This window comes from Rhea pennata, chromosome Z, assembly GCF_028389875.1.
Source record: "Rhea pennata isolate bPtePen1 chromosome Z, bPtePen1.pri, whole genome shotgun sequence".
NCBI lineage: Eukaryota > Metazoa > Chordata > Aves > Rheiformes > Rheidae > Rhea > Rhea pennata.
In genome coordinates this window covers 50,010,740-50,030,503 of record NC_084702.1, presented here as the reverse complement: position 1 = coordinate 50,030,503, position 19,764 = coordinate 50,010,740, and the positions used below count along the sequence as shown (strand labels likewise).

The following is a 19,764-nucleotide window of genomic DNA, read 5'->3' as shown; positions in this document are numbered from 1 at the left end:
GCACGTGTTTTGAAAACTTTCTTATTACTATGTGATTCCTGTTCATTTGTTTTTATTTTATCTGCTCTTTGCAGTTTGAAGTCTATACTCAAAGTACAGATGTGATACTCTTCTAGGCTGAAAGTACTCTTCCCTAGTCTGATCTCTGAAGATACTTTCCTTTTTGCTGCTAGCATGTATTCATGGGAATAGGAAGGGTTAAAAATGAATTCACTTAAGTTACATTCATTACATCTTGGTACAAGTTTGTAATTCGATGAAAACGTTGACTTTTGACAAGAAACTGATATGTAGGATCTAAAGCGAAGTTAGGTGACAATAAATGTGATTGGATGAAAGTGTTTGTTTTGTTAAGCCTTGAAGAAGATATTTACAACCCTGAGTGTGACAGGTCTTTGTATTTATGTTACAAATCTGAAAAATGTAAATCTTTGAGAAAAGAGGATATTAAGTTCATTGTAGTGTTTTTCTTTATCTTTTCATTTGCAGGATATATATTTTAGATTTTACAGTGTGAAGAATGGTCGTTTGAAATATAAATATATTTATATACAGGTGCATTATGGAAGCAAGTGATGCCAAGGTTCCAACATTTGTAGACCTTGCTCAATCCTTGTTGATGAAATGTGTTTGCTAGGAAGCTGTCTCTTCCACACTGTCACTACTTTAAGTACTATGTAGTATTAAAAAAAAAGGCACAGTACCGTGTCACCTAATTTCAAGTTACTGCAACAGTGCAACACATCTGAGTTTGACTGCCCTGGTAATTGCGAAAGAGAAAAACCTACACTAATTTAGCTGCACTAATTCTCTTATCCAACTAAATCTCTTTGCATGGCACTTCATTTCACCATGTAAACTGACAGAATCAAACTTCTTATATGCAAAATACCCTTAGTTAATAAAGGCATTATAAGTAGTTCCTTCAGTTTTTATTTGTAGTGCCTTTTGGAAGTTCATGAAACTGTTACCAGACAGCTAAACAAAAAGGAAAATCTTGTTTTAGTTGACCTCATTCTCAATCTGGAATATCCATAGATTCTGCAAGATGTAGAGTATACCCCCAATTTAATACTGATGGAAGAAATAGATTAAGGAGGATATATTTGCAATTAAATGTAGACTGCCTTCCATGTTTAACACTAGTTGAGTACATTAAAAAATTAATGTTTACCTGATGAACTACTGTACATTCGTATTTATTGCTTCTATAATAAAAGCACAAGGCAAACTGATGTGCAGCTTAACAGTAGTACTTTACACAATCCTGCATAAATTGCTTCTTTTTAAGGTACGTGTGCTATATATGGAAATACAATGGTACTATGAAACAGTAGGCCTTCAAAGCAGACTGGTAGTATTTATTGTTCTTATTTATCTAGAACACTATAAATTAATTTTCACTGTAAGGAAGATTAGTGCATTCCCTTCCTATTGAATACTGAAGCGTATGTGCTATGAATTTTATTTTTTCTAAATCACTGAACAGAGTTGTGAGACATAGAGGACACTTTGGCAATGTCTCTTTGACCTGGCAGCTGTTTGAAAATAACTCTGCACTGATGCCAGGAGCAGAGTTCTATGAAACTTACGGGACTGTGTGCTTCATGGATGGTGAAGGATCAAAGCCAATAACACTGCATGCTATTTCAGATGGAATTCCTGAATTCAATGAATTTTATATTCTGAAGTTGGTGAATGCTTCAGGTAATGTTTTCCATATAACCCTTTCCCTTCATGTCTAGTAGGAAAGAATTATGTTTGATCAATAAAAGAAATCAACCCTGGAAATAGCTTTTCCTTGCATTGTATCTTGATATCCTATACTTTTTTAGGTTTTATTTTTGTTTTAATCTTAATTTAGGTATATGAAAACAGTTATTCAGTTCCCAAATTACTACTCTTAAATACATTTAACTGAGCTGACCTCTGTAAAGGATGCCTCTTGATGATTTTGAAAATGCAGGTCTTCCTTTAGAGGAAGGGAAAATAAAGATATTAAAGGTTGTGCATGCAACCTATTATGTAGGTTAGTTTTGGTTTTGTACTTTTCTAGAGAAGGTAGAACACTTACAACTACCACTTCATACTATTTAAAATACAACTTCAGATTGCTGCTGAGCAGAGCTCCTAATCTCCTGGACTCATTCCATTGAGTACTACTTTCTGTGCCTGAGTGGAAATGAAAATGTGTGTTAACCTTTCATGTAACTGAAATGGACCTTTGATGTAATTGAAATGTATGTATTTGTAAAAGAAGATTTGCTACCTATAATAGCATCTTTATTCTTTGAACATGACGGCCTGCACTCACATCATTATCTTCATGTCATGCAGAAATAGATAACTAATAGAAGGACTTGGGAGCAGTTTTAATACACAATTAGTTACTAAATTTGCAAGGTATTTTTGCTTGTGTTTCAGAGGCAATGGGCCAGATTTTGCAATTGCATGTTAATATAAATCTTGGAGTAATACGGAACTGAATTTGGCCCCATAGCTTATTTCATTTGATAAACATCTTATTGGCTAATTCAGAAAAATTGGAGATAATCTTCTCTTAGCTGAAAGAGAACTGTATGTTTTGTAGCTCATGTGCAACATGTCTTTGTTTTCTACGAAAATAGTGCCATTATAGTGTTTTAAACATAATATAATTATGTCATTTTAATATTAGGACACTTTCTAAGAGTTCAGAAGATTTTAAGCCTCCTTAGAGACATATTTTATTAAGCAATTTGAAGTACTTAGTAGCTTTTCTCACATTGTGTTGTTTAAAACAAGCTCTTAACTTTTACTCTAATTTTCGTTATATAGGTGGGTCTCCTGGTCCTGGTGGTCACTTATCTGAAACAAGCCTTACTGTAACTGTGATGATCCCATTCAATGATGACCCTTTTGGAGTCTTTGTTATAGATCCAGAGAGCCAGGACAGAGAGATAGCAGAAGATGTTCTTTCTGAAGATGATCTTTCCTATATTACGAACTTCACCATCTGGAGACAACAAGGCACCTTTGGAGTTGTCCGGTTAGGCTGGGAAATACTATCTGGTACCTTCCAAGCTGGACTGCCATCAATGGTAGATTTCTTGTTGCTTGGATCATTTCCAAGTTCAGTACAATCACAGCCCCACTTGAGGCGCCATCACAGTGGAACCGATGCTTTGTATTTCAGTGGAAAAGAGGATGCATTTGGGATTATTGGTCCTGAATACCCATACAGTGGAAATAATGCAGTAACTAACTTTACGTTTTCAGCATGGTTAATTCCTGACTTCGGTACTGATGGCTATATAGTTGAAAAGGATAATGATAATGGGATCTTATATTATGGTGTGAAAATCCAAACAAATGACTCCCATGTTTCTGTAATGCTTCATTATACAGCATTAGAATCCAATGTGACATATGTAGCTAAAACAGTGATCATGAAATATCTGGATGAAAATACTTGGCTTCACCTTCTGATTACTCTGGATGACGGTATAATTGAATTTTACATTGATGGAAACCCAGTTCTGGGAGGGATGAAGAGCCTTAAAGGAGAAGCAGTTGCTGATGGTGAGCCAAAAGTCTTCATCATTTGTCGCTCTATAAAGTTCTGAAACATATAGAAGGGTCTAGCCTTTAGAATGGTGAATGCGTTGTGTTGAAACAATTATATCTGCTTAGTTAATTGAAGAGAACAGGTTAAAATTCCATTGATTTTTCAAAAAGCATATGGCAAATATAGCTGTGGAAGTACCAAAAAAGTCAAAATGTAACAGAACTTGAACTGTAATAATTTGAGAATAAAACCATCTTGTGTTACAAGTAGGCCGGTATCTTGTAACCAGTAGAATCTTTTCAAAATGTAGCTTTATTAAATATATATATATATATATATATATATATATATATATGGTATATTAAAATTATACCTAAATGTTTACTTGTGTTCCAAGGAATATTAGCATGCGTACTTTAGCTTATCTAAAGGGCTATATGCAGTTGTACCAAACCTTATAGATTTTAGGTAGAGATAACCATTATAGTCATTCTTTCTGAACTAGCATAGCATTGACCAGGAAAGTACCGTAACGATTTCTTTATAAAGTCAAATCGTATGTATTGAGTCAAATAGTATGTATTGAAATATGCTTATATTTACTTTCTTTTGCAGTTTCCCTCTCTTCCACTTGCTTTTTTTTTTTTTTTTTTTTTTTCCCCTCCCTCTCTCCCTTGGAGATAGTCTTTATTCTTTTTCCTTTCTTTCTCTTGCTTTCAGTTTCACATATTTTCTTGGTTAAGAAGAGGCAGTTAATGACTACCAGGTTGAATACAACCTGGTCTTGAATACAAGTTGATTGCTTCTCTCTTGTAATCAAAGAGAATTAGAATGGGTACAGTCATGTTATGCACATACACACATATATGTATATATGTTTATATATATGTATATATAGAGAGAGGGGATAGAGAGTGTGTTGTATTTTATTTCTGCTTGTAAGTTTCCAGTGGTTGAAATCTGAGAAATAAATTTGCCCTCCTTAACATAGTAATGCTTAATTACTTTAAGTATTAATTAATTAATTAAGAATTTCCATTAGATTTTCATTACTATAACTGAGAAAGGACTTTTTTTTCCCCCCTCTCGGTTTCTAGAACAAAGACCTGTGAAATGCAATAATACTTTTGTTGCTAAAAGGAAATCTCTGGGTCACTGTAACTTGTCTGTGTTAGTGGAGATAGTGCAGGTGTAAAGTAAGGATTTATTCTCTCTCCATTTAGTATTGGATGATACCTATTACAACACAGTAATGAGCTTAATGGCCCAGTTTTTTCTCACTGCTCTTCCTTGTGCCCTAAGGCTATTACCACTTGCTGTGGTTGATAATCTGTAAAACTGCTACTCAGTATCATATCTACATCAAGGCATTGGAAAAGCAAAGTTGTTTCTGAAAGGCAATGGGAAACAACTGAAAAGAGAAAAGATACTTTAGTTTACTAGGAGTGACTGTGAGCTACCAGCTTAGCATACTGTTTGTGACAAAGGCAGCTGTGACTGTAGGATTTGCTGAACTGGGTAGTTCACTGAAGATGGAGAAATATTAATGCTGCTGTAAAAAGCATTAGAATTTGGTGTGTATTACTGGAAGTCCGTGTTCCCAAAGCATGAGGGCTGAAACAGATGTCCAGAAGGCCTAATTTAATGGTGATGAGAATGGATCATCTACCAAAGAAGAGAAAGACAAAATGAGAGTTGTTTAGCAAAACAGGCTAAGAGGAGTTGCAGGTGTGCTCTGTAAATCTGTGGGGGAAAGAGGGAAGTTTCTAAGTCTCAGTAAAATCAGGAGTGGTGACAATGTGCTGATAGAAGTAATGGGATGAAAAACCTAAACAATTGAAGATGAAATTGTTTAGCCTACTCTATGGTGTTCTACCAGTAACACTAAAAGACTAGGCTCAATGAACTGCCTGATTTTCGTGTTCCAAGCTCAATATGATTCCTATTGATTTTAACTATAGCTATTCAGTTGCAAACTTTTATTACTTTGAGGAAATGCAGTAATATGAAGAAAATTGTAATTTCCTTCTCAGGTCCAGGAATACTGAGAGTTGGAGCAGGAATCAATGGGAGCAGTAGATACACAGGGCTAATGCAGGATGTAAGGCTTTATGAGCGTAAATTGACACAAGCAGAGATCTATGAACTTCATGCAACTCCTGCAAAAAGTGATGTACACCCTGTCTCTGGGTATTTGGAGTATCGACAAGGAGAGACCAATAAATCATTCATTGTGTCTGCAAGAGATGACAAAGAGGAAGAAGGAGAAGAATTATTTGTACTCAAGCTTGTTTCTGTGCGTGGTGGAGCTCGAATTCCAGAAGAAAATACAACAGCACGATTAAGAATACAGAAAAGTGATAATGCCAATGGTTTGTTTGGTTTCACTGGAGCATGTATCCCTGAGGTAAGATAGTCGTCTGTAGACAAAGTTTTGGACGCAATGAATTTTGTGCAAGACTAATTGAGCTGCACAAGACCTTGATTTCACACTGTTACTTTTTGTAGTTGAGCAAAATTTTCCTAACATTTGGAAATAAGTAGTTTATTGTTAACACTGTCTCAATCATCCTGGCATCTAGTATATCATTTTAAAAGTTCCATTAAGTCACTTTTGTATTAGAAAGATATATATTATTCAAATTGAAAGCTAAGGCATAAGTTGTCTAGAAGGTGGTTTTTTTTTTTTTTTTTTACTGCTTTCACATCTGAGACTAATTTATTACGAAGATTTTTAGTTGTCTGTATAAAATGCTGTGTATGAATGAATTTTGCAAAAAGTATTACCCTGACAACATGTGATGTATTTTTGCAGGTTAGACTGCTGTCATAAACTACAGGATAAATTGCGTATGTTAGATATGAACTTGGTTGATACTAGCTGTTTTTTTTTTTAATAGATGAATTTTTTCTTCAGTGGTAGCTGTTCTATATGCAGTATATTAACTTTCTGCTCTATTGGGAGGACTGGAAAAATGTCATTTACTTTTTTATAAGTTATATGGGGGAGAAACATACCTGTTTCCATTGGAATTGGATTATTTTGAAAAACAAATTCAGAAATAGTTTTCAGTTTGGGAACTCTTACGACCTTTTAATTATATTCTTTCTAATCAAAGTACTTCTGTTGTATTTGAAAATGACCATCTTGCCTGAGTGGTATTAGTTTTCAATTTGGTTCTGTTTACTTTTTAACTGCCTACCATATGCTATGATAATAGTCCTTCAAGTTCAAGTGCCACTGATACACTATGATGCTACAGATCATCAACGAACCATGCAACACAATTAAAAATGAATAGGGCATGTTAATTGTTTTGCACTTACCTTACATCTGTTTCACCAGAGATCTGTTAGAGCTTAATAGTGTTGCACATACACAACATTCTTTTACCAGGAGTTTAATAGGTTTATGCGCATATCTCTCCACTAGGGAGGTAAAGTCAAATGTAGTATCTATGCTATGTTATACATCAGCTCTGAAATGTATCTAATGCATACAGGTAGCTTTAACCTTTTTAGAAATTGTTTTTCAGCAAAAGAATTATTTTTTATTTTAGTTCTATATTCGTTATTTTCTAAAATATATGGTCATATATGGTCAGTACCAATACCTACTTTGTTCCGAAGATGTGAAGTTGTTGCTATACAAGGCATGTTCCCTATGAAGACATAGAATTGTGAAGAGGACTGCAGCACAGAAAACATTTTCACAGTTTTTCCTGAATGATGATAGTTTAATAGTTTCATTTTAATGCATCTAGTTTTCTCCATGGCCTTTGTGATGGAGGGAGGGAGAATAAAAATCTCTCTTAAATTATTGTTAGGGAAAATGAAAATAATTGTCATTAATGTAGAGCATAGTTTCAGTTGCTTTTGACGTGTCCATTGCAAGTATATTGATCCTGCCTGTAACGTGTAGTTTTGGGAAGAAGGTAATGTGGCCAAAACAAACTGCAGTGTAATACTATTTACTGTTTTAATAGTACTTAAGTAGATACTAGAAGCTGTTGCAAATTCCACTAAGACTATTCCTGGTCACCATCATCAAGGACAATTTCATTGTTCTACCACTTTGAAAGTGCTGAAAGTAGAATAACAATCCTTTACCAGAAGGCTTATGTGACATTAGAGAATTCCATGCTTTATATTTATTGTTTTAATTTACTTGAAATATTTGTTACTGACAAATTTCTTGCCTTCTTCCAGGCTTCTGATGAAGGTTCCACTATATCCTGTGTTGTGGAGCGTACAAGGGGCGCCTTAGACTATGTGTATATAAATTACATTATCTCACAGGTTGATTCCACTGGCATTAATTACTCTGTTACCGATTTTTCTAACAGCAGTGGCACTATCACATTCCTTCCTTGGCAGAGATCAGAGGTAAACTCTATCTTCCTATTAATTATTCATCTAGTCCTTTGCAAACCTGCTGGAAATTACCTGCTGAGGGTGCTTGACTGTTCCTCATACCAGGGAGTGTTTACTTCACGTGGCTCATGTTATATTTTGCTGAACTTCTTGGCATTTTTGACAACTAGCTAGTGATATCCTAGATGCTTATAGATGCATGTATACTTCTATACAGGTGAAACCATACCTGTGTGTATGCTTGAATGCAAAAGATATATTAGACATTTTTGTGTACATATATCATGTATGTATATGTAGAAAATAAAAACTGTGTATATATATGTATGTATGTATACTATAAAGTATAGATAGTCCTGGGCTGAAATAATGGGTTCAGGCATTTTTGAAGTTGGGAAGTGATTGTTTTTATTTTATTTTTATTTTTTTTCCTAATTTTTCTTAACTCAAACACATCTCTACATCAATTAAATAGGTAGCAGTAATGTCCACTGCTGAAATCAGGTGTAATGTACCTGCTGTCACCCATGTTTTATCTCCTTTTGCTTAGTCTGTGTCTGAATTCCCTTGCTGACATAACACAAGTTTAACATTCATTTGAAGAAGTGGTGTAGTAGGACCACAATATTATAGTAGGTTTTCTGTTGTTGTTCATATAGTAATTAGGATGAATTGTTAGGAGAAAATGCTATCATCTGTTTCATACATATATGTATATATATATCACTCTATTTAAGTCAGAAGAGACTGAAACTCACTGAAGCCAAAAGGATGTTTGTGATCTACTCATTCTCATGCCTCTGAATATGATTAGCTACTTAAGCCTTTTGTTCTAAATGTTTGTCTGACCATATCATAATGTATAGAAAGATGGAATTATCTGAGGTATGCCATTAGCCTATACAGAGGTAGTTTTATAGTAAATAGTGTGACCTGAAATCTCAAGTGTCAGGTGATAGAAACAAGCTTAATTTACTCGTGCTCTGAATTGGAATAATGTCTCTTTAGAGGCACAGTTTCTTCAAGATCTTGAAATCTCTCAGGTATTTCACTTTCAACACATGTTATACTGTTTATTTTAATATATGAAAATAAATAACTGTATGTTTATATATACATATATGTATATGTCTGTGTTAATATGTATATGTATATATATTTTATATACGCATGGAATTTGAAGCATTTCAGAAAATATACCTTCTGTTTCTGACAGCTTGGTAATGTTTTGTTTGTTGAAACAAATATTCTAAATGTAAAATGCTATCTTAGAAGTTAGGTTAATTTACCTGAAAAGCAAAAATGCTATCTGCACTTCTTTAAGAACTATAGAGCAAATATAACTGACTGACTAATCAAAGAATTCGATGAGCTAGGTGGGATCATGAAACTCAGTGATACATGTTGCATATTTTGATCTCTCCCTGTCTTGGTCGTATTCTAGGTTTTAAATTTGCATGTGATTGATGATGACGTTCCAGAGTTAAATGAATATTTCCGGGTGACACTAGTTTCTGCGGTTTCTGGAGATGGAAAACTAGGTTCAACTCCAACCAGTGGAGCAAGTATAGATCCAGAAAAGGAAACTACTGATATCAGCATCAAAGCCAGTGACCACCCATATGGTAGCAATGATGGAAATGATACAATGTTGTTTCAGATAATTGTATAGTTTTAGCTCAATAAATAAAAGCTTTGCTTAGCCTTGGTAGTTGAGGAAGCAATGCTAAGCATGCCACTTATTTGAGATTCATTCATTAATTATATACGTGAGTGCATGCTCAGTTATTTGTTCTTGAGAATTTTGTAAAAAGGCCTCAAAGCTGCCCTAACCAAACAAATGAAGATTCCCTTGTGGGAGCAAGTAAAGACTATATGTAGCTGATCTTGTGCAAATCTCTATCAGATGAGACCATTTCTGCATACTTGTTACATAAATAAGTTTCCAATAGTATGACATACTGAGGCTCTGTGGGGAAGAGATGAATTTGTTATTGCACTGTAGCTTTATCAAGACTCATTTAAAATATACTGTTTATTGATATCAGTGAAGAGGGGATAGGGTACACAGTATGTTCCTGGAAAATAACATGCTTGAGGCCTAAGGCCATATCAATAATTGATACTTAATTTCAAAACCACCATAAAATACAAATATTATGAATTATGGATTTGATTATAAATCATTTCAATTTGGTGTAAGTAGCCATGTAAATAATACTTCTTGTCTGCCAGGTTTACTGCAGTTCTCTGTGGGGCTGCCTCCTCAACCAGGTGATAAAATGACTCTCCCAGCATCTTCTGTGCCCCATATTACTGTTAAAGAAGAAGTCGGACACATCAGGTTACTAGTAGTTCGTGCACAGGGCCTTCTGGGAACAGTTCTGGTGGAATACAGGACAGTACCACTTACGGCTTTCAGTCCTAAAGATTATCAGGTATGACCATTGCCAAGGTGGTGTAGTTATTTTGGACTTTATTTAGATTTGTTTGTTCTGAGGATTGCCTTCATGTTGAGTGTTTTTTTCCCAGTTATGATTCTTTCACAGAAATACTGTTCTAGCTATGATGTGGTAAATGAATGTTTAATATTTGCTTAAAAATGATAAATAATTACGTGACTTTTACATATTTTCTGTGTACAAAGTGTTGCAATTCCTAGGGAAAGTTTCTAGTTTTGTTTTTTATTTTTAATTTTTCTTCTTAAATGTTGATGTAGGAAAAAGGTATATTTGCCATTGTTGCAGAATAGATCAAACTTGTATGACCATTAAGGTGCATGTACAGGTTAAAATTATTTTTATACGTACTGGGATTTGTATGTTTAACATAGTGACTTGCATGTATCTTTGCTTACCTAACTTATATTTGGGCAGAAAAATGTGTATGAGTGCAGATGCTCTCTATTCTGTGAATTTAGATGTTTTTCCTACCAAAGATTCAACAGATTTTTGAAAAACTTACATGAAGAAAGGTAGGTGTATTAAAAAAGACAACAAAATCAAAATTCCGTTTCTTTTTTTATATGGGTGAAAAGATTAGACCTCAACAAAAATTTAAAATGTTTTCTTATTGCAGGCAATTGTGGGTACTTTGGAATTTCAACCAGGAGAAAGATACAAGTACATTACTGTTAACATCACTGATAATTCTGTCCCTGAATTAGAAAAAGATTTTAAAGTGGAGCTGTTGAACCCAGGAGGAGGAGGTAAGGCACATACCTAAATTCCTTCTCTATATATTCATGATTTCCTATTCATGTACATCTTGTTTAGGTGCACTAAGAAGGGTTATTTTCAATTTTATTTCTGAAAACAAACAAACAATACCTCCACCTCCCAAAAAGCTGTAATTTTTCAGGGGAAAAAGTGCTCTTCAGTTAGTTGTTGATAGAGACAACCAGACCCCAAAGAAATTAGGTTGCTACCATGTGTTAGGTCTTATAAAGGCAATCGCTGCTTTTTCTTTAGATAAGCTTTGTGGTTGGTAATGAGAATTAAAATAAACTAAAACATAAATGATTCACTATGTTTCAAAATTTTAAATATTTCTGGAATATTTAAGGCTGCGCAGCCAAGAGTAGCTGTTTCTGCCATGTGACTGAAATCAGAGGAATTGCAATGTATTAGTTCAGAATTTATTCAAGCTGATTATAACAGTGGCAGACTGGGGAGGCTGAGAGGCCTGGAAAGCTGAGCTGCAGCTGGAGAGGTATTTGCTACCTATGTGGGAGAAAATACTCAGAAGAACTCTTGCTGCAAGATATTAGTCCAAAGGAACGATAAGCATCAGTGCCACTACCACACAAAAACCTTTGTTACAGATTGTTTTCCATTGGAGAAGGTTTTTTTGAGACAGATTGTAAAGTTAATTGGAGGGGAAAAATCATTGGGAATGTTGACAGTTGTAAATTGTTATTATTTTTTTTAATGGCTGTTATTTTTTAAGCAGTACAGAAATGAAAGTATCATGCCTCATTAGAAATTGTATCATATTATCTTGAATGAATTCAGCGCTCTGCTGTGATTATAGGTGTCTTATATGGCCTTAGTGAATCTTTTGATTTGAAAAAATATGGACTTTGCCTGCATGTGGTCTTTTTGGTTGGATATTTGTTTTGTTAGAAACAGCTCCACTTTTCTCTTTAAAATTGTTTTGACAGAAAACTTGCAACTAACTTTACTAATGCAATAGCTAGACAACCTCTTAGTACAAACCATCTCCTTGGCTATTCCAACACCACTACAAGCACAAAATATAGGGTAAGATCTACATTAGTTAAGTCTCCTGCAGACTTCCTAACTTTCTCATTAATGTTTTTGCATTGTGGGAAAATATATTAGAATAAGAGCTTGGAGTTTTTTTCCACTCACTTTTTTTGAACATGTTTCCAGTTTTTCCCATAACACACCTTGGGATAGGAATGAGAAAGAACACAAAGACGGAAAGAAAGGAAAAAGAAAAAAAAGTTGTATTTGTTCTCTTTCCTTCTGACCTTTCATTGCTATTTTCAACATGACACATTAAGTAAATGATGAAATATGTAATGCTTTTTCTGACTATTACCAGAAATCCTGTCCAATTTCATAACCAAAATTGATGCTGCCTTAGCATGTCTCACTCTCTTTCCCCCCTACCGTTGTCCAGAAATGTCTAGATTACTTTCTGCTTTCTCTGTATTTATAAATGTATATATGTGTATATATTTGTATCTGTCTGTCATCTTAAAGTTGCTGAGCTCTTTAGAAATGATGACAGTGGAAGTGGTGATGGGAACATGGATTTCTTCCTTCCAACTGTCCATCAGCGTGGTAAGTATTTTGAATTATCCTTTGTTTCCTTATTTCTTATAAATTACTATAATCACACAGCTTGTCATAATGTTACTTAACTTCTAGTTACAGAGGATTCAATATTTTCGTATTTTTCCCTCAAAACATTCTTTTCCATTTTAGTCTATGCAAAATTTCAATAACGATTAGTGTTAACTGCAACATAAAGAAGCTTCTGTACTGTCAAAAGTATATTGATATAAAACAATGTAGTTATTCTAGAAGTACAGTTAGAAAAATTAGTTTTGCCTGAAAATAGACAAATTTTCTGGAGTGCAGAAAGCAAAGAAACATTTTTAATTTGAGTAATTAAAAGCCTGCCTTACTGTATGTTTTGATACGTACTTTGTTACTTGAGTTTTCTGTGTGTCATAAACATTCATAAGGAGAAGTGAACCTGTTAAATTTTTAAAGGAAAGTTTTGATTCATTTCTTGTCTTTAAGTTTGTGTTTATTCCTGAAACACTTTCAAGGCTTAGAGAAAATAAAGATAATTTAATCTAGAGAAAATTTTAAAAAATAGATACAGGAAAAAAGGAAAAAAAAAATGTTCAATCCTCCCAACCTGAAAATTTTGCATTAGCATCCATTATCCAAATCAAATATTTTGTTTCACTCTAATTTTCAATTTTATCTGTAAATATGAAGGAATTCAATTAGACTCTTTGACTTTTTGGAGCTTTTTTTTTTTTTCTGGAATGGTATTTCCCTGTTCCAGAAATGACTTTTTTAAATGCCTCTCTGAGCAGCAAGTTCTCAGCCAGGTTAGTAGTAGGATTTGATAGACTTTTTCTTCTTTTTCTTTGTTTTTCATTTCAACTGCTATTATGAGACATGCTTTCATCCAGTCTGCCCTGCTCACTCTGTATTTTATCATATGACTCTCACCACCCTGAACTTTGCTGCATTCTCATTGATTAAATCTTTAATACTCTTCTATCCATTCCACTCTTAAAGTACTTGTATTGATTTTTTTAATTTTTTTCCCTTTGGTGCATTGTTTCATTGGAAAGGCTGCCAGAATGCATTACTGAAAGTTAGTTTCTTACCATGTGGATAGTCATCCGGTATTTAAAGAAAACAGAAGTGAAATAGCACGAGAAATCCAGTCATGAACTCCTCTGTAATTTTGTAGTAAAATTCCTTTAGCTGTTCTTTAGGTGCTAGAAAAAATAATCTTCTTTGGAACTTACAGCTAGCTTGGGAATTGCATCCCACATCATTGTGACTATTGAGGCTTCTGATGATGCTCATGGTGTGTTTGAATTCAGTATGGAATCACTCTTCGTAAATGGAACTGAGCCTGAAGATGGAGATAGCATTATTGTACTGCAGGTTAGAAAGCTTTGAGTCTTATACAGTCCTGCCCTGTCTCTGTTTTCACAGGGGATTTTGTGATGTATTTATTATAAATCCATAGGGTTTATAATTTTTTAAAATACACATCTATTTTGCAATTTAATATATTCATTCTTATACCTAAAAAAATGTGATAATGTCTGATTTCAGTTGTATCTACAGATTTCAAATTGCATCTACTTACTTACGTTTGAAGTGTTAATTTTTTTAAAGTAGGATTGCTGATTGTACAACAAAAAATACAACAAAGCTGAGAGGGTAAAGATTACACCTTTTTTTTAAGATGGATTTATTCTTAACCCATAATATCAATGGCTTTCTTTTGTACCGTTTCATACTTTCATTTTTTTATTTCTCTACAAAAGTTTATAAATCTTTATATTTTGCACTTAGGTCATCAGATCTCATGGAGCCTTATCTGAGGTGACACTGCACTGGATTATAGTCTGTGATCTTACAGAAGACCTGATATCTAATTATGGGAATATAACATTTGATGTTGGCCAAGCAAGAGCAAACATAACAGTGCAAGTTGCACCTGATGAAATTCCTGAATTGGATAAAATGTTTTCAGTTTTGATCATCAATGTCTCCAGCGGTCGTCTTGGAATTCATACTAATGCAACATTAATTATTTTAGCTAATGATGATCCATATGGACTCTTTATGTTTTCTGAGAGAAACAGACCAATAAAAGTTGAGGAAGAAGCCAAAAATATCTCTCTGACAATAGTAAGGCTTGGTGGTCTCCTTGGAACAGTAATGATAACATATAGAACTATTGGTGATGATGAAAAGTCACCCTTTCTTCCATCTGACATAGCTAGAGCAACAGAGGGAAAAGATTATTTATCTATTTCTGGTTTTGTGATCTTCAGAGCCAATAAAAGTGAGGCCACAATAACTCTTCCTATTTTGGATGATAATGATCCTGAGAGGTCAGAATCTGTTTTTGTGGAGCTAAACAGTATTGCTTTGATTGAGAAAGTACAGGATCGGCCAAGTAAGTATTTTTACAGTCTCTCTAAAGTATGTAGGTTAGCATTTATCTTTAATAAAATAAAATGCAACTAGTTAAATTATTATAAAGTGTTACTGTATCAAACTACATATGATTGAGTTCTCTGAGTTACCTTCCTTGGGTACTGTCAGCATATGTTTCACTTGCCTCATGGTATTTTGTCAGGGGTTGATGAGCATTTATTTATTCCTTTAGCATCCCTTTAACCAAGGCCTTTCTGACTATGTATGTACTGCTTTTGTGCACTAATACGCATCATGTTCATCTGATGTTCACCGTATGTTGTTTCAGTTAAGCACTGTATTAGAAAATAATTGAGCTAGATTATATTGCTTATTGAAAGCCAAAAAACTTTTTAAAAAACAGACTGGTACAGTATTGTACTCTTTGCATGCTGGTTTTTAAATGTAAACATCGCTTGCTGATTCCTCATTCAGATACTTCTGGTTGATTACAGCCTGATTTGTGCTTCAGTGCTTTGTGGTTAGTCTAGTTGCCTCACCAATTTTGTCTTGATATTAAGAGAAGCTTCAAATATAAATCTGAGGAGAGATCGAAATGTTATTAATATTTCTTCACAGCAAGTGTAAAAATAAAATTCTTTTGAACCTGGAGTGATCTTACTGCTAGTTCTATGGACAAACAAGTAAATAAATCACCTTTCAAAAAATTAATGCTTTGTATGCTCTACATAAGTGATGGTAGACTCTAATAGAATAATACTAAATTAATAAAAATTAGAGTTTTCTGCCATAATATAATTCAAACACCAAAAGTATTTTGATATAGTTTCAATGATACTGTGTCCAATTCTAAAAAGATAATTTTGTTGAAAACTAGTAGTAACCAACCACTAAACTCTCCTATATGTCTATGAACTCCTATGTGTCTATGAGACATAGACAGCAAGGATCTCAGTCACTCCCTAACTCAGTTTTTGTTACATTTCAGTTTTAAATTCTCCTCGACTTGGATCAGCAGATGAGACAATAGCTCATGTAATTATCAACGCCAATGATGATGCTTTTGGAACGCTCCAGCTTTCAGCTCCAGCTGTGCGAGTTGCTGAAAATTATGTTGGACCAATCATTAATGTGACCAGAAGTGGGGGAATTTTTGCAGATGTTTCTGTGAAGTTTAAAGCTGTGCCAATAACTGCAACAGCTGGTAAGAAGTCAGAATAGCAGAAATAAGCATTCTGTGTTAAAGCTGAAAGACCATTCTGTATGCCTCAGTGCATGCAATCAAATGCATACTGAATATACCCCATTAAACAAACAAAACCTCCAGATTTTACTGACTGTTTAGCAATTGGAAACCTAGGTTGTATGGAAGACACTGTGAATGAGCTTTTAAAGAGGTCTAGAACATCATCACTGTTAAGTGAAGAGACCGTCAAGAGAGATGAGTCAAGCAAGTGGGGTGCCTGTTTCCCTACTGTTTCCCCCAGCTCTTAAGAATAAAGGAGAAAAAAACACTATAGTAGTATATGTAGCTACTCTTTAGTCCTTTATAATGTATTTAAACATATTATGTGTGATCTAGATGAGTTCACTGAAGGGGAAGATAGGATTGCAGGAATGGGGACTCAGCTGTTCTTTTCCAAAGGAAAAAAAAAAAAAAAAAAGTCACCAGTTAGTCCCTGCTACAGGAAAGTTATATGAAGAAAGGATCAGCTGTACAAAGTGTGCAGGGTCAAAACTACGAAGCTAGTTATGAATCCAACCAACTGTATTTCTACTGTGTCAAGAATTGAATAGGATTTAGTGCATGCTCTGAGAATATGTATCCAAGTTTATTTTTTTTGTATAGCTAACTTTTCTAAATGAGTGTGCAGGTAGACTGATGTCAGAGCACGTTTCCGATTAGCTTCTGAAGCAGAGTGTACCATAGTTATTCGGTTATGTATTCTTAGAGACAAATTTCCCTAAGAGGAGGTCTGTGGTGAAGCCAAATAGTTCCTTTTTAGTAAAATCTACTTGGATAAAAGTGCTTCTGTTCATTATCACCTCTTGAGAAGCCAGAGAACGATCAGAAATCAAAGAGACAAAAATCTTTAAGTGCATCTTCTCAAAGAAAGATAATGAGGAACCTTTTGTAGTTGCTTCTTGTTCTAACAATGTAAACTCTATTTTGGCTAAGTTGATTTTTATTTTAATCTATCCATATCTATTAGGCAAAGGCAAATAAAAAAAGATTATATTGTCTAGGTCTGAAGATAAAGAAAACCCTGTATAAACACAGGGGAATAGATATGTTTGTAAAAAGAGAAGATAAATATAATTGATGACGTGTTTAATACAATGAACCATAATGCATTAATATTTTTCTATATTTTTATTGCTTTGTTTTTTCATCTATAAATCTAGGTGAGGATTACAGTGTAGCCTCATCAGATGTTGTCTTACTAGAAGGAGAAACAAGTAAAGCTGTGCCAATTTATATAATTAATGATATCAGTCCTGAAGTTGAGGAGTCCTTTTATGTTCAGCTGCTGAATCAAACAACAGGAGGAGCCTTGCTTGGATCTTTGACAAGGGCAATCATAACTATTGAGGCTTCTGATGACCCGTTTGGATCTTTTGGTAAATGAGTCCTTTTTTGCATGTTTTCTCTCTTCTGTTAACATTTTTACTACAGATTTCTGGGTGAGTTGTTACTGGGCAACTGAATAAAAACTCACAGAAGGCATAGAGGAAGCCTGAATGAATGCAATATAAAACAAGATAAGGTAAACTAGATTGAAACATTAAATTAAGGTATAATCATATTTTAACATAAACTGAACAAATATTCAGTCAATTGATAGATCAAGATTTTGAGCCTATTTAAAAAAAAAATAGATTTGGGGATCTCCTTATGGAGATGAGTGAATTCCTCCCTCTTTTTTAAAAATTTTTCTCTATTCTAAATGCTGCATATCTGATACAGATGTAAGCCAAAGTCTGCCATAAATAATCTAGTTTCTGTTTAAACCTGCCTTCCTGATTATCCAGTAAAAGATCGGAGGAAATTAAAAAATATAACTAGAAATGGAAATTTTCTACTCTTATTTTCTGTCTGTTAGGTATGTTAGTTTCTTTTCTATCTGTTATTATCAATAGAATGGATTATATAATTTCCAAAAATATTTTCATTGAATAGATTTTGAGAAAGATTTTGATAATTTCAAAAATACAATATTTTAGATTTGTGTTTTATTCATTTCAATTTTGGGGAGTGTATTTTTTTTTTCTGGCCTTTTTCTTTGTCCTGTCCTTCTCTCCCTTCAGCACCCTTCTTTATTCTTATTAGTCCATTTTCTATGTTGGAGAGAGGAAAGGGAGAAAATACCTGACCTCATAATGACATTCAGGAACAGTATCTCTGGGTAATTTGATAACTTTATTGTTAAAAACTGAAAGTTTTATGTCAGGAAGAATTTTACTTGAAAACAATTTTAAATAAATAAAAACAAATTTTAATACTCAAAAAAAGTTTTGAGTTAATATTTCAGTAAGTAGCACATGAGAACAGCTGAAAAATTTCCCTGAATAATTATCAAAATGGCTTTTTGGAGCTTAGAAACAACTCAAGGCTAGCCATGACCAGTGAGTATATTGAAATAAACTCACGGATTTTGTTGGTTTTGTTTGTTTTTTTCTTCTTAGATTTTCATGACCTTTTCTTCTGTCCTTTGTAGATGAAAATAATAGTATTGAAAGCTGTTTCCAGTTTCCACCTAATTAAAAGTAATTTACCTGTGCAAGTAAATTCATTCAAATGAAATAAAATTATATATTTCATGAACCAAGGTGATATTTTTACCTTCAATATTATTTTTAATGAAATAACTCCCTTTGTGATCTTCTTCAGTTTTTCAGATCACTGAATTCATTGCGGAGGAGCCTGAATTAGAATCAGTAACAATAAATCTGCCAATAATCCGCAATGCTGGGACACTTGGTAATGTTACTGTTCAATGGGTTGCTACCATTAATGGACATCCTGCTGATGCTGACTTGCAGGCTGTCTCAGGTAATATTACTTTTGCCCCTGGGGAAGCCATTCAGATACTGCAGTTGGAGATCCTTGCTGACGATGTTCCGGAAATAGATGAAGTAAGTTGAACAGTTTCGTCTTCCTTGAATAGTATTAGAGTTGTGGCCTGTTACAGAAGTGGGTGAAAATGCTTGGGAGGAATGAGCCAGAAGTTCAGATTATACTTTGCTTGTAATTATTGTTGGAAGTGCCATGAATTGTTCTGCTGTATTTTTTTTTTTTTTTCTCTCTTTGAGGTTGTCCAGGTAGAATTAACTCAGGCTTCCAATGGTGGTGCTATTGGGTTGGATGGAGTGGCAAATATTGTAATACCTGCCAATGATAATCCTTATGGCACAGTTTTCTTTCATCATTTCTTGTATCGAGTTCAAGAGCCACTAGAAGGAAATTTGCTTGCAAACATAACAGTCAAACGAAGGTCTGTATAGTGTTTGCTTTGTGTATAATTATTTCTTTTTTCTCATCTTGGCTATAATCTCAACTTCATGCTATTCTCATGTTAAAGTCTTTGCATCGATTTCTTGATCTGCCAGCTCAAAACATTTTTACTTCATGTATGTTATTTTTTAGTTAAATGTCTGCTTATTAGA

The 19,764-nt window shown here is 34.0% G+C and overlaps 1 protein-coding gene across 1 annotated transcript in view; it reads left to right on the top strand.

Moving 5' to 3' along the window:
• Positions 1 to 19,764, top strand: part of ADGRV1 (adhesion G protein-coupled receptor V1) — a 260,321-nt gene that overhangs the window by 33,309 nt on the left and 207,248 nt on the right. Inside the window, exons 19-32 of the mRNA XM_062599728.1 lie at positions 1,490 to 1,707; positions 2,818 to 3,561; positions 5,581 to 5,954; positions 7,757 to 7,933; positions 9,366 to 9,546; positions 10,157 to 10,359; positions 11,000 to 11,129; positions 12,652 to 12,732; positions 13,949 to 14,088; positions 14,506 to 15,115; positions 16,085 to 16,300; positions 17,503 to 17,718; positions 18,989 to 19,233; positions 19,411 to 19,592. Of these exons, the coding sequence (XP_062455712.1) occupies positions 1,490 to 1,707; positions 2,818 to 3,561; positions 5,581 to 5,954; positions 7,757 to 7,933; positions 9,366 to 9,546; positions 10,157 to 10,359; positions 11,000 to 11,129; positions 12,652 to 12,732; positions 13,949 to 14,088; positions 14,506 to 15,115; positions 16,085 to 16,300; positions 17,503 to 17,718; positions 18,989 to 19,233; positions 19,411 to 19,592 (3,717 nt within the window). The remainder of the gene's footprint in view (positions 1 to 1,489; positions 1,708 to 2,817; positions 3,562 to 5,580; positions 5,955 to 7,756; positions 7,934 to 9,365; positions 9,547 to 10,156; positions 10,360 to 10,999; positions 11,130 to 12,651; positions 12,733 to 13,948; positions 14,089 to 14,505; positions 15,116 to 16,084; positions 16,301 to 17,502; positions 17,719 to 18,988; positions 19,234 to 19,410; positions 19,593 to 19,764) is intronic.